Source organism: Pongo pygmaeus, chromosome 9 (genome assembly GCF_028885625.2).
Source record: "Pongo pygmaeus isolate AG05252 chromosome 9, NHGRI_mPonPyg2-v2.0_pri, whole genome shotgun sequence".
Classification (NCBI taxonomy): domain Eukaryota; kingdom Metazoa; phylum Chordata; class Mammalia; order Primates; family Hominidae; genus Pongo; species Pongo pygmaeus.
The window spans coordinates 40,725,482-40,740,669 of record NC_072382.2 but is presented as its reverse complement, the minus strand read 5'-3'; the positions used below and the strand labels follow the sequence as shown (position 1 = coordinate 40,740,669).

General features: G+C 36.0%; 1 protein-coding gene across 3 annotated transcripts in view; it reads right to left on the bottom strand.

Annotated features, from left to right (window-relative positions):
* SLC5A12 (solute carrier family 5 member 12) overlaps positions 1 to 15,188 on the bottom strand; it is a 56,660-nt gene that overhangs the window by 30,798 nt on the left and 10,674 nt on the right. For all 3 annotated transcript variants that reach the window (XM_054440832.2, XM_054440833.2, XM_054440831.2), the window contains exons 3-8: positions 14,209 to 14,260; positions 12,192 to 12,259; positions 6,654 to 6,808; positions 6,394 to 6,534; positions 1,262 to 1,391; positions 15 to 103 (exon numbers count right to left, since the gene is read on the bottom strand). In XM_054440832.2, coding sequence (XP_054296807.1) covers positions 15 to 103; positions 1,262 to 1,391; positions 6,394 to 6,534; positions 6,654 to 6,808; positions 12,192 to 12,259; positions 14,209 to 14,260 — 635 coding nt within the window. The remainder of the gene's footprint in view (positions 1 to 14; positions 104 to 1,261; positions 1,392 to 6,393; positions 6,535 to 6,653; positions 6,809 to 12,191; positions 12,260 to 14,208; positions 14,261 to 15,188) is intronic.

Below are 15,188 nucleotides of genomic sequence, written 5' to 3'. Positions count from 1 at the left end.
GTTGCTATACTAACCTCAGAGTTCCACTGAAGGCACAAGCCACAAAAAGTCCTGGCAGTCCTGGCATTGTGGCAAATATCTCCATGACAAAGTACGGCATCAGCTGAAGAGGAGGCAAAACATAAAAAAAAAAAAACATAAAAAGAAGAAAGAAAGAAAAGAAAAGAGAGAGAAAAAATAGGATTAGTGGTCTTCTCATCAGTGTTTGAAATGTGGGCACATAGCTTTTTAGCAAAAGGAGGTAGGAAGTTTATTTTCCTTGTTTTCAATATATGCCATTTTCTTTCCTGTTTATCCTGAATGTTAGCAACTAAGCCCTAAAATCAAGCCCCTAAAAGAAGTCTTCAGGGAATCTAGGTATGATGCACTACTCTACATCCAGGTTTGTGGCAGAGGAGCCCCTCTTTGACAGAGCAGGACAGTTAAATATACATAGAGAGGGAAGGCAAATGATTACTTCCCTTGAGCATATTCTCCATTAAAGGAGTTTTCAAAACCATATTTACTGTAGTATATCAGCACAATGTTTAAGTTATGCTGAGAAGACATGATAAGAGGCAGGCATTGTGGAAACAAGGGTCGTTTTCTTCAATCTGAGGTTCCTTAATCAACTGTGAAACCTGTAGTAAGAGTCTAAAGGCAGCAGCAACATCCAAAGCCATGGTTCAAGCCTGCATTCCACTCTCTCCAGCCTTGCTGTGCTGCCAGACCTTGTCTTCAGGAACAAAGTGAGGTGCCCTCTTTTTTTTTTTTTTTTTTTTTTTTTTTTTGAGACGGAGTCTCACTCTTGTCGCCCAGGCTGGAGTGCAGTGGTGCGATCTTGGCTCACTGCAACCTCTGCCTCCTAGGTTCAAGCAATTCTTCTGCCTCAGCCTCTTGAGAAGCTGGGATTACAGGTGCCCGCCACCTTGCCCGGCTAATTTTTGTACTTTTAGTAGAGACGATATTTTGCCATGTTGGCCAGACTGGTCTCGAACTCCTGGCCTCAGGTGATCTGCCCGCCTCGGCCTCCCAAAGTGCTGGGATTACAGGTGTGAACCACCATGCCTGGCCAAGGTCCCCTCTTTTTTACATGCTCATTCCCCTGTATTAGAACCTGGTAGGAGCTGATATCACCCAAGAGAAGAAAGAAACCAACTTCTTGGGGTTTGAGAAATAGCGAGCAGTCCAGGAAGAAAAAGAGAAAGGCCAAGATTACCCACCAATAGCCAGAAGCATGCTCATTCCAGACACTCGCCACTGTCCTCAAGAAAACCCATACCTGGTCTGGTGCTGAGATGATGCCAGAAGTCCAAGGGTCACAGTCTTTAAAGTGAGAGTACATGATTAAACCACAGAAGACAGCACACACCAGAATGATCCAGAGACCCAGCAAGTTAAAATACAAGGCACTAGAAAAGAGCACATGGGCCTATTGGTAGCCTGTATACCATATCATAGTGTGGTGAGGTCATTACCAGGTACTTAAGGTAAAGGGTTTTGGGCCTTTTTGCTAGTAAAATAAAATCCTATAGCCTTTAAGAATCACTACACTTTATACTGTTGCTATTTTTTTTTTTTTTTTTGCTTGAGAACATTACATTTTTAGACTCATTACCAAATTTAAATAAAGTAAGATTTTAAGTGAATTTTCCTTTGAAATCAGGAGTTTTTGCAAAGCCTTAATATGTGTGGTATGAGATCTATTCTCTTGGATGAAATTTCACATACCAACCACTCATATTATATAACTTCAAGTGATTTTCCCCCTACTCAATTCATAAAACTGTCAAAAAGGCAACTTACAGTTTTAACATCTTTTTCCAGAGGGATAATGAGCTAATACAGAAATAGATAAGTGTTGGAAATATTCACTTTGGAGATTAATGCAGATAAAAGTTAGAGTTGGTTTTTTAAAAAGACAACAGAAAGTACGAAAAACTTAGGATCATCTTACCCATACTATGTGGTGCAATTCATTTTATTTTAAAACCCACAGATATGCCTAATTCCAGCCTGGGTGTTTTTGTAGTATCCTATGGTTATGTTGTATTCATTACTGTCCTTTGAAAGTCAAAATTTTACTAATTTCCTCAATTCCAGAGAGGACATGAAAGTAGGCTGGCCTTACCTTGGCCTGAGAGAATAAACAATCTCACTGTGGAGATGGCTGCAGGGGCCCAAGAGAGCAACGCTGAACATTGTCTAAGATCTAGTCATTGTTTGAAGGGAATCATATTTAAATGTAAAGACACACGTTTATTTCAAAGTCCTCTAAAACCTATACTGTACAGGTGTACTTGATTTTCAGAAGACCCTTAAATCAAAGTCCACATTTATAAGGCAAATACGCCAGATAATTATCCCATTTAGAGGAGTTTTCACTTCACAGTTTAGAAGAAGTTTTTATCTCAAAGTCTACTTCCTTGAAAGTATTTTGCCAATGCAATGATTTTTATGTGTTTGTTTGTTTTTCTTGGTGGGCTTTGGGAATATAATTGCTACATAAAATGAGCAATACCGATAATTGCATTAGTTGTACTCTTGCTGTCTCCAACCTTCAGGCCAACTCTATTCAAGCCTTTGCTCTGGCCGGCTAGAGAGGCTTTCCTGTTCATCCTTCTTTGTAATAGTCACTTCCTGCTCTCTTGTCAGTTTCTACTCCTTATAATTATATATGTCACTATAGTATTTATGATCTGAAATTCTATATTTATTCATGTATTATTGTTTTGTGTTCCCAGAGCACTGAACAGTTCCAGCATATAGCAAATATAAAATTTTTTTTGGTAAGAAATAATGAAATGATTGAAGAAATTAATGGTAGAAATTCATTACTATATAATTGCATTTTTTACACTGTTTCTTTTTAAAATATACCATTGGACCTGGAGTTAAAAGTCTTTATCCTTAACAACTGTGTGACTTTAGACAAATCACATAACACTGAGTCAGTTATATCATCTGTACAAAGAATGTAACATAACTGCCTTACTTTTTATTATAGGATTATGAGGATTTAATGAGTTACACTCTGTAAAAATAAGGCTATAAAAATGGAGGTTATATAGCCATACAGAGGACAGTCATATATTATCCAGAACAATCTTATAAGTTCATCAGTCAACTATGTGAAATGAGAAACCAGTGGTAATAGAACATTAAAGTCATTGCATTTTGAATTCGTTTCTCATTTGAAATGGACTTGGGTTCTATACAGGGCTAACTCTTCTGTTTGTAAAACAGGCTTTTTCATTGATCCATTCAAAAAGTATTTATTGGGCAACTCTCTGTACCAGGCCCTGTTCTAGGTATTATGGCTATAGCAGGAAGCAATGCAGAACACAACCTAGTGGAGATTACATTTTGGGATTAGAAGAAGGTAATGAACACTGAAAATAAATAAATAAATAAATAAATTAGATAATTTTAGATCTGATAGAGACATGGGGAAAATAAACTAAGGAAATGGAAATGGAAAAGCAACTGTGTGTAGATGTGCTCATCGTAACTGGAAGATGGGACATGATATCTGCATCAACTCCTTCTACCCTCATAGCACCATTTGCTACCAGCAGACCTGAAAGATAAACAAGGGATTAGAAACACAGTTAGCTTCCAGGAAGCACATGTAAGTGTCTGGGTAAGTGATACTATTTCTAGGTGCAAGGAAGATTTGGCTTTAGATTAAATTGTCTTTGGTGAGTAACCACATTTCTGGTCATGAAACCAAATGCATGTGTATGAGCCACTTCTGATTCTAACCCATGCCCACCTTTAGTGTGAACTTTATGGATCTATTTTTACTTACCTATTTTGCAGGATTTATTTTCCTCCAGTACCAGAGATTTTTCTAAGCGCCATGGAATGTCTTAATTACATTAGGCTCTCAGATAATGGAGCAAAAGCAGAACATCTCATCAGCATCTGCAGAGCCTCCTAGGTGACAGTCAGTCAGCAGCTGGCTCTGAGTGGCTTCCAGATGCCCCTGAGTGCCCTCAAGGCTCCAGCTGTGTGACAGATGGGACCCCTCACCATTTTCTCACCACAGCAATCTCTCCTCCAGCTCTGTGCACTGCAACTATACCAAACATCTGAACTGATTTCTCTCTCCTGAATTTTATTAACCCTATCACCTTAGATTCTCTCAGGGAACCCTTTTGTAAAGAGAATTTTTATGTTTCATCTTTCATTATTCTCACAAAATTACTATCACAGTCCTAATCCCTTCATGGGAGTCGGCATGAGTGGAACCAGGAATGGCAGTCCTGAATGTTAGAAAATCATGTACATTTGTTAGGAAATTATGTACATTTCTTTCTTCATGAGTATGCCTCCTTTTCTGCCAGCTTTCATACCTACTAAATACTAGTACAACGAATTCCAAGTTCCAGGCAACTATAGGAATGGGATTGTATTCATTTTTCTTGAATTAAACTACTTTACTAAATGAGGTTTTAAGATTTATATACAGAAATATGTGTGTATGTGTGTACACATATTGATTGATTACAGCTATATGATTGTATTACTTGGTCTACCTTGTTGGAAATTTCCTAACTAGAAAACAATAAGTTCATTGGTGGCTTCTGATTAGTTAGCCTTAAGTTTCATTTACATATATATATATGTATATGTATATGTATATGAGTGTGTACACATACACACTCACATATATATGCCCATCCATACGTGTGTGTCCCTGTGTATATACATACACACAAGCATGGCCTTCTTGAGGCATTACTTTGTTTAATAAGCGATAAACATTTAGTAAGCACAAAGCATTGTTCTTGGTCTTGTGGGGAAAAATGATTAAAAAGACACATTTCCTAACTTTCAGGTATTAACATAGAGAAATTAGGCATATTCACAAAAGAAAATAATATAAACTCATAATATTTTTAAAAACTAGATGTAACAAAGAATTATTATTTATTTTACCAAAGGATTCTTCTCTTTACAGGTACAGCCAACTATAATCTATTTTAGAGCAGAATTTTAAATGAATTTTTCGGATCAAAGTCACATGCGTTTTCAATAACACAGCTATTGGATAAAGAGATGACCACATGTATGGAGGGTTTGTTACAATATTATTTATTGTAATAAGATTTGAATATATTACCAGTGAATTGATGGAACACCAGATAATGCTTTTATTTCCTTATTCTGAGAGCTGTGAGATATATAAGGAGAACATTACAGTTCTCCTTTTGGAATTCAACTTACAAAATGGTTGAATCATTTCCAGGCAATTTTGTATTTTATTTAGTGAAATAAGAAACTGTGCATTGAAAGCATTTTAAAATCACCTGGGGAAATATTCATAGTGACTGTTTCTCCAAGAAAAGTTTAGAGAATCCTGGTTAGGCTGGGGAGGTTGAAACCTTGGGAAGCAGTACTGAAGATGAAGAATCATTTTGGATGCAGTTCTGGCTTATTTCTGCCAGTTTTGTGAAAGTGTATATAACTTTGGTCTCTATTTTGGAGCATGGGGTGGCTTGCAGGGCTTGGAAAATGCATGAGGCTTGTGCCTCTGCTTGTATCCTTCAGAACAAGCAGACCAGGAAAGAGTCAGAGCAGCTGAGTTCCACTGTGGCTTGCTACATTACCCTTTGTTTTCTTATTTTTTTAACCTCTCCTTGGAAACTTTAGGAGTACAAACATCTGTTAAGTGAGCTTAACCTTTGCAGATATAAATGAAGCTTAACTTGGGCTATTTCTGGTAAATGCCTATATCAAAGAAAAAAAATGAAACTTCATGCTAACTACTCAGAAACCACCAACTAACTTAGAGATATCTAACTAAGAAATTTCCAATCGGATAGACCAAGTAAGACAACTGTACAGCTGTAACCAATCAAATATTTTCTTTGCTTTGCTTCCATGTTTAATCTCTAATTTTTCCCCTTGTGTTCCCTCAGTGGAGGCCTTGAGCTACTTCTATTTGGTAGCTGCCTAATTCATAAATCACTGTTCACTCAAATAAACTATTTAAAAATTTAATTGTGCCTCAGTTTACCTTTTAACCCATGAAAAGAAAAATAATAGTTGAAGAGACCACATGCTAAATCAAGTAAGGAAGAAATGTGAGCTATTTACCTTTGCATTGCCACCCACAGTACCTAATTTAATCTAATAATTTCTCAATAAATGGAGGCAGAAGATAATTGAGAGAAAAGACGAACCGACTTCAGTTCACACCCCAGCTCTGCCACTTCCTGCTGAGAAGTAGTAGTAATGCTGGGCTCAAAAAGTTGAAAGAGATAAGTGAGTTAAGTGAGTCTCTCTGCCTCTCTTACACACACATACACACACACACACACACCTTCCAAGAGGAAGTATTAATATATAATAAGTACCAAATAAGGTAAGATAAAACATTAAAATTTTTCTTGACTGAGAACTTACAGCTTAGCATGCTTTTCTGTTTTGCAAGAGATGCATCGCTGAATAGTTGATTGATTGACCCCATAGATTCCGAGCCAAGTAAAAGTTCCTCCCACTGTGATAGTCCAAAAAGTGTGTCGCCTGAGAGGATCTACATCAAAGCTATGAGACAGAGAAATGAGTGAACAAAGATATTCCTTTGATGCCCAAGATATTATTTTAGGTGATAAAGTCATGTAGCTAAGTCTTTGTAAAGTATGAAAAAGTTGCATTGGACATACTCAAATATATGTAGTCGAGATCCATTTGTTGATTGCTGTAATACATTGTGGAATCCCCCAGCATGAGTTGATCCTTGAATGAGAACCGTTAAGAAGCCCACAATCATGACAACCATCTGAAATGCATCTGTCCACACCACTGCTTTTAATCCTCCCTGAAATAGAGAGAATGTTTCAGTCCTTGAAAACAAACCCTGTAACTCTTCTGACTCTGCAAAGCCTCTCTGCTAATGCATGCATGCATTCTTTTGTTTATTCAGCATCAGCCACTGAGCATATTTTATGTGCCAAGTACCATGTTAAGCATGAGAATAAAATGGAAAGTGAAAGAGACATACCCCTTCCTTAACTTTCTAAAGTTTATAATCTAATGGGAGAAGCAGATGTTAGACAACAAGATAGTGATTTACTTAAAAATGTGGAAAGTGCAATTAAGAAAGACAGGTTACTATAGGAACATAAAACAGGGAGCCCTGACCTGGTCTTGAGGAAATGATGTTCAAGCTAATTTCTGAAGAATGAGTAGGAATTTACCAACTACAGAGGACAAAGAGAAGAGGGAAACAGCATGTGTGAAGAAGCACAGCTCCCTGAGGAAATACAAGAAAGCTGGAAGATGTTGCTCAAAGGTGTGAAACACCCAAAGAGGAATTTGCTCTTTGGGTGAATTTGCTAGAGGCCTGACCACACAGACTTTGATGAGGACACTCTTAAATGATTTCTCAAGAGCAATAAGGAAGCATTAACAAGAGTTATATGATGAGAGATTTTGTTTCACAGCAGTTTCATTGGTGATTGTGTGGAGAATCAACTGCAGGAAAAGAAAAGGAGTTGAGAGACCATCTCAGTTTATTTCAGCAGTCCATGCCCAATATGATTGACAGATAGAGGTAAGGTAGAGATGAAAAGAAGTGGACGGACTGTTTTGGAGGTAAAATCAACATAAGTTATGATTCATTGAATACAGGTGATAAAGAAGTAAGGGAATGAAGACTAACAAATAGGATCTGGCTTGCACAACTAGAAACACTTTTTGCAAAATTAGTGACAGGGAATATATTTTGGGAAACTGAGATGATAGAATATCAAACAAAGAACTAGGAAGGAATAGTATATTCCAGACATTCATAGAGGAATGGGTTTTAAGAGCTACAGAATGGTCAAATGTTGAAGTAAGCGGAACAGAGTTCCAGGAGGATGAATCTAATAGTAAAATTTAGGATACAATGTTTAGGCAAGAGGTTAGAGCAGTGGTTATGAAACCCAGCTCCCCTTTAGAGTCACTTGAGGAATGTAAAAGGAAAAATAAATAATTAAATAACATTTAAGCCCTATCCCCAAGGGTTGTGAATTAATTAAGGTCTGGATTGGGGCCTGGTCCTCAGTGTCTTTTGAAAGCTCCCCAGTTGACTCTAGTGTAGAATTACATTTGAGAACATTTGGGCAAGAAGAAGGAAGGAAAAAGAGAGGCTGTTGTAGTATTACAGGTATAGAAGCCCTTAGGATGATGATCTATGTGGGATGAGCAAGTAGGGAAAGATGAAATGAAGTGATACATCAATAAGTGCTTGGGAAATGAATGAGCCCTATGAAAATGAAATGATGTGGTATTTTTAACATTGGAAAACAGAATTATCATCTCTGGTTACTCCTCCAGCGTGTCAAGAACTTTAGTGAAAAGATGACAGGCTTCATCTTCATCTTGAGATGAAAGAAGACATTGGGGTTGCCCCATCACTTCTTTTGTAATTAAAATTGAAATTCAATTTTAAAAATAGACATTAAAATACCTGCCAAAGGCACTGTATTTATATATTTTGTTCATACATGGTTTGAGGAATAATAAATTTCTTACCTGTTACCTCCTAGGCAGCACTAGCTTAATTTTCTTAAATCCATTAAGCCTTCAAAACCCAAATCTCAATGGAAGATTTTAGTGCTATGAAGACAAAATGTCAAAGGCCTCTGTTTTCAGAGGATACTTGGCATTGGTTGTGCAGAAATCTGCATAAACTTGGCATAAGGTAAGAGAACAAACCACTTTATAAGATATTAATCAAAAGGCAGATTATAGACACCATGAAGACTTGTCTGATTCCTTCGTACAGCGAGTCCTCACCTCTTTTCTCCGTCATACACACACACACACACACACAGACACATACACAGACACACACACGCACACACACACACACACACACTTACCTTCTTTAATACTGAGGGTACCTTGTGTGTCACCTACATATTTAATCAAACTGCCTTGTTTGGGGTCTAATGTTTGCCCTACTAAACTACGGAACCCTGGATGGCAACAAACACTTTCTCTTTTCTCTTTCATTGGTTATTTTAAATATTTTATACATCCACAGGCTTAGCAGAGTAAAGAGACTGCAATATGAGCAAAGCTGAAGCCTCTAATTTGACGAGAGAGAAGAACAGAGGTGTGGTACAGAGATTATATGGGTAGATTGGATTCACAGAATGGAAGATTTTTAACACCAGGCTAAGGAGCTTATAATTTATCTTGTGAACAATAGGAAGTAAGAAGAGAGTTAGATCAGTAAAGTTGCATGAAGAAATGAATATTTTAAGAAGATTAATCTGACAGAGGTATGCAGGGTGTGGGAGCAAGAAGAGGCTGGAAGCACAAAACCAGTTAGAAGGTAGTCAATTTAGTTTATTTTAGTTTATTGTGATTATAAAAATATCTGGATGTTTCTGATGTCATGCTTTTTGGTTTCTATTTGTCCTACTTTTGCTATGCTTGTTTTACTCTTTTCTTCCTTTGCTTTGATGAATTGAGCGTTGCTTTTTCAAACTCCATTTTTCTTAACTTTGACTATTTTATTTAAATGGGTCCCCTTGAAATGTTGCCGTGCATTTTAAATGTAGAGTCAATATTTAAGCAATGCCATAATCCCCAGAAATTCAAGGATGATAAAACATTTAAGTCTGAGTACTCTCTTCCTGATTCACATTCTATTTTTATGCAGTTTTGGGGTAATTCTTTTTTCTTAATTTCAAAATGTCATATAATTATAATTACAATTATTGATATATTTTATATATTAAATTGTACAATAATATAAAACATTTATTAATATATAAATTATAAAATAATGATTATCATTTAGTACCAAAATAGTTTAACTAGACTCATTAAATGTTTACTATTTTATTTTCTTATCAATTATTCTGTTTAAAACTGTCATATTTTAATGTTTTCCCTTTCTCCCACAGTATCTCCACTATATTTTTCTTTAGGGAAGAACTGTAAGTGCTAAATTCTCTTTGGTTCTTGACACTCAACTCCTGAAAGATAGTTTTGTCAAAAACACAATTATGACTGGGTCTGGAATACTTTTTCCTTAACGCTTTGAATGTATTATCCCACTGTTTCTGGTTTCCATTGTTGTTGCTAAGTGTCCCTCTTTAAGTATCTCTTTCTCCTTCCTCTGGCTCTTTTTCAGGTCCTCCATTTGTATTTGCTATTCTACAGTTTCACTAAGGTATCTAGATACAAACTTATTCTTTTTCTTTCTGCTTTAAGGTTACACTTTCTAAATCTATAAATACTTATATTTTATCATATCTGAAAAATTACAATCCGTAATTTTTTGAAACACTGCCTCACCTCCATTCTATTTATACTCTCCTCTGAGACTCCAACTGGACATGAATTAGACCTTCTTATTTTGTCCACCATATGTCTCCATTTCTATTTCACTTTTTTCATCTTGTCTCTCTGTTATTCTTTAGGTTATTTCTTTGGATAGAGTTTCCATCATACTCATAGTCTCTTCAAATATATTTGCTCTTTATCATAATAATTATATTGTGTGGTCAGTCATTCCTGATGCTTACTCATCTTTGAAATTACATTCTTTATTTATTTAAGTTGTTTATGCATATCTATTCTCTTATTCTGTATCTTTTAATACTAAAATATTTTGTTCTTGAGAGGCTAAATCTTGTTTGTTGCTTTGCTGATCCTCACTCACAGTAAATTGCTATTTTGTATTTTTTATGATATTTTGTTTAAGTTATTGTTAGATCTTTATCTATGTGTAAATATCTTATAGTCTTAAGTTGGATTATTCCTCTAGAGAGGATTTGCACTTTTTCCTTGCAAAATCTGAAGGGCATCACTGGAGTAAAACCATGCCAGCTCCCCCCAAGGATTCTAGCTTAATGTTATAGTCCCAAGCTGTTTCCCTACATTTTCATTGACCCAAATTTCAATACCTTAATAGTAGTAGTACTGTTATCACCACCTGCCTTCAAGTCAGCCTCATGCATCCTGCCTACCCACAACACTCCTTCCAAATCTCAGCCCTGATAATTAATAAATTTTAAATTGTTTTCTATTATTTTGTTACTTTGTTTTTTGGGGAGAACACTTACTTAGGGAGCTATGATACCTTTTCCAAGGCAAGCAATGCATTAAAAATTGTTATATCCAGCATCTAGCTGATCTTCTCTGGACAGGTACCTCAGAGCAACTAATCTATTACATGAGGTCAGAGGTAAGAGGAGCAAGAGCCTATTTTTTTAGCGTAGGTGGGAAGAGTTGAGTGTCTGGAATAGAATTATGGTAATGAGAATGTAATTTTTTAAAATGAAGACAAAACTAAGCGCAAAGAAATAATGGGATTTGCAAGTATGAAAAAGATCAGGCTATTTTAAAATCATACATAATTGGAATAGATGTTACAAAGAGTAGGTGATATGCACATAACACCAAAATACATGAATCATCTGCTATATGAAAATATATTAATTTTTTATTTTTATCTATAGCGAAGGAAAGATAATTCAACTGTCTGGGAACCACTACCATATGCTTAACTGGTTAATTATAGGTTGTACATGGTACAATGACTCAGAAGAATAAAGATTATAGTTGCAGAGAATGGGCAAACAATAGGTGCTCAATGAATGTTTAACTAAACTATATATAATTGTATTAATTACATAAACATGCTGCCAATACAACTCAGGCTCCTTAATTAAAAACAGAGCATGTGTAAAGCCAAGTGGTAAATGTAATCCAGGCTTACCCAGAAATACAAGACAAAAACAAGCTGTGAAATCCTCAAGTTTATAAAATAGCAGCCATCATTGCTCACTTGTATGTACATTTTGTTATTTCTCAACCAGTAGACAGTGAAGTATAAAGTGTAAAGTATAAGTGCCATCTGTGGTTTATGAGGGCCATGAATGAATAAACTATTTTTCTCAGAAGTAGCATAGGGTCACCTATTCTCTAATCAAAAAGACTTTTTCATTAGATTTTTTTTCTTATTAGGCATGATTTTCTTGAATGAGTGCAGAGATTAAATTCTCCTAAAGGTTGGTAATGAAAAGAATGTTAAACAACAGCACCTTCCTCAGGAAACTGTGACAGATAAGCCGACATACTTCTGCTTAATTTTGGAACAACGAATTCAGCTATAATTAGATGCCTATTGCTGGAGATTTGCCCTTATCCCATATTAGGAGGTAGTGTTAAATACTTCTTCACAGCTAGATACATACCAGGGTACAGTAGAATGTGCAAACAATTCCTGTGGCAAACACAGAGCCCCAGAGATCAAACCCAGTCACTAGGAAAGAAGAAAAAAATATTAAAAGAAGTTTCCATCAAAAAATTAAAAGAGCAAGTTTTATGAGGAAAAAGACAATATTTTTATCAGTGTTCTTTGTAGGCAAAAATAAAATCAAATTAGAGTTTTCCCTCATTAAATTTTCCCACCTTCGAGAAAGATTATTTTTATTATATTTTTATACTTGTAGCTAGTGCATACATTTCATGTAATGTTAAGTCAAATTGTTCCTCCTAAGATTTTGTAGCTTCCAATCTTTGATCCAAATGTTTTGTTTTTGAGTTTCTGTTTTTCTCAACAAAGTTAGTCTGAGTACTCTGAAATCACCTAAACATCATCCATGAGCAGGGATATGAAAGGAAATAATGGCTTTAGAGTTTCCACTAGGAAGACTCTTGGGCAGAAAGTCAGTAGACTTGAATTTTTATTCAAACAACCCACTTCTCTTCTCTGACCATCATGAGAAACATGAACAAAAATTGAGTTTTAATAGATCTTTGACTTTTTTTCTAGGAAAACAATCCTTTTATTGAATGTACCTAGCATATATAGGTATACACCTGCCATGGTGGTTTGCTACACCCATCGACCCGTCATCTACATTAGGTATTTCTCCTAAGGCTATCCCTCCCCTAGCCCCCTACCCACTGACAGGCCTCCAGTGTGTGCTGTTCCCCTCCCTGTGTCCATGTGTTCTCTTTGTTCAACTCCCACTTATGAGTGAGAACATGTGGTGTTTGGTTTTCTGTCCTTGTGATAGTTTGTTGAGAATGATGGTTTCCAGTTTCATCCACGTCATTACAAAGGACATGAACTCATCATTTTTATGGCTGCGTAGTATCCATGGTATATATGTGCCACATTTTCTTTATCCAGTCTATCATTGATGGGCATTTGGGTTGGTTCCAAGTCTTTGCTATTGTGAATACTGCTGCAATAAACCTATGTGTGCATGTGTCCTTATAATAGAATGATTATAATCCTTTGGGTGTATACCCAGTAATGGGATGCTGGGTCAAATGGTATTTCTGGTTCTAGATCCTTGAGGAATCGCCACACTGTCTTCCATAATGGTTGAACTAATTTACACTCTCACCAACAGTGTAAAAGCATTCCTATTTCTCCACATCCTCTCCAGCATCTGTTGTTTCCTGACTTTTTAATGATCGCCATTCTAATTGGCGTGAGATGGTATCTCATTGTGGTTTTGATTTGCATTTCTCTAATTACCAGTGATCTGTGACTTTTAACAATCCATGCTTTTTTATTCCTGTTGCTTCTAAGAATACATATCATAAAATCAGATTACAAGTCCAAAGCACAAAACTCAGAGGAATATCAAGATAAAAAGGACTTTCTTGGTAGCTCTTATCTAAACCTCACTGACTCTGAGGTTAATATTTCTCAGTATAAGCACATAGCCCAATTAAATGGAATATTGAGGACTTTCAATACAGCAGGTGTTATTGTGAAGTTTACTTTGACTTTTATTTCTTTCCTTTTTGTTTTTAGGATTCTATTATTTTGAAAGAATAGACTATAAATTTTAGTGTAACTATTACAAGCAACTTTTACTCTTATACTGAGATTATCTACTTCATGAGATCACTGAAGTCCCTATATTATAGATGACCATACTTAGCAATATATACAATATCGAAACTGCCGTAATTCCAATGATTTAAAAACAAAAACCAAATCCCAAACAAACAAAAGCAATCAAAATTGGTGTCTAGAAGTATATGAGTCAAAACCAAGTAACTAATTGTTTGCATTATTTTCAATGCTTAATCAATATTTAGAGCTTTATGTAATGACTTCTAATAGTAATTCAGAATCCCCTAACCAGAAGAATATCTCCCCAACAAAGTATTTTATTTATAATTCTCCAAGGTGAGAATTCAGACATAAAAATGGTAAAAGATGCCAAGGGAATGTTGATAACTCACCTTGATTGAGTGCCAGGGCAGGAGCATACACCACCACTCCTGTGTAGAGAATCTGGTAGAGAAACAAGAATCAGGTTGGCAGTGAGAAAGGGACATAGAAAGGAAAACTGCCTAGAAAGTTCTTTATTGACGTTAGAGTTGTATTCTCTTCAACTTGTTCATCAAACATTGCATTCCTGTCGTCTCTAATTTTGAAGTTACTCACCACTATCAGTAGTTTGTAGAGGGGATGTAATCATTAGATGGAGGAAGAGAGTTGGATTTTCAAAATTGCTACTAATTTTGAGATATTATGGTTATATTTTGTATATCTCTAAGGGATACAAAAATAGACTTAATTAAGTTTTGATTCATCTTCCTTCTACCCATTTTCCTGATGCACGCATCACAGTGAACTCTCTACTGACTTCATGAGAAGCTTTACTAAGCAACAGAAGCATATTTTAGCAGTTTGCTGAAATATGGAATTTAGAGGTGAGATAGACTCTGTGAGGAAGAAGTACTGTGCTTGGAAGACTAACAACATGGGTGATCTTCATAATGAATATGTCTTCTAATTCCCAGAAGTGCAACCACTATCCTGCTGGAAATAGGTCCAGTTTCTCCAACTTCTATTTGGAATTTCACCATGTGGAGATTCATGTTAGGGTTTTAAAAGGCAAATATCTATGGGCAGGTAAAGGAGCATTGTTTTCCTCTTATTTTCTTGCCTAAATTCTTCAGTCAGTGAGTGAGAGTTTTGATTAAGAAGAGGGAAGAAGCTTATCTTCTAGGAGAAAGTACTTGGTGAGTAGTAGGAAGTGTATCAATGCCGTGCCATGGGCAAATTTGGAGCAGCATGAAGACATCCCAAAGCTAGGAGGGTGGCAAAGGATTTCATAAGAAAGAGAGTATTAGCTGGGAATATTGTCTTAAAATGACTTTCTGCAGAATAGGTATTTCTGCTTCAACTCAGTTAATGGTTAAAAACAAACCAGCAA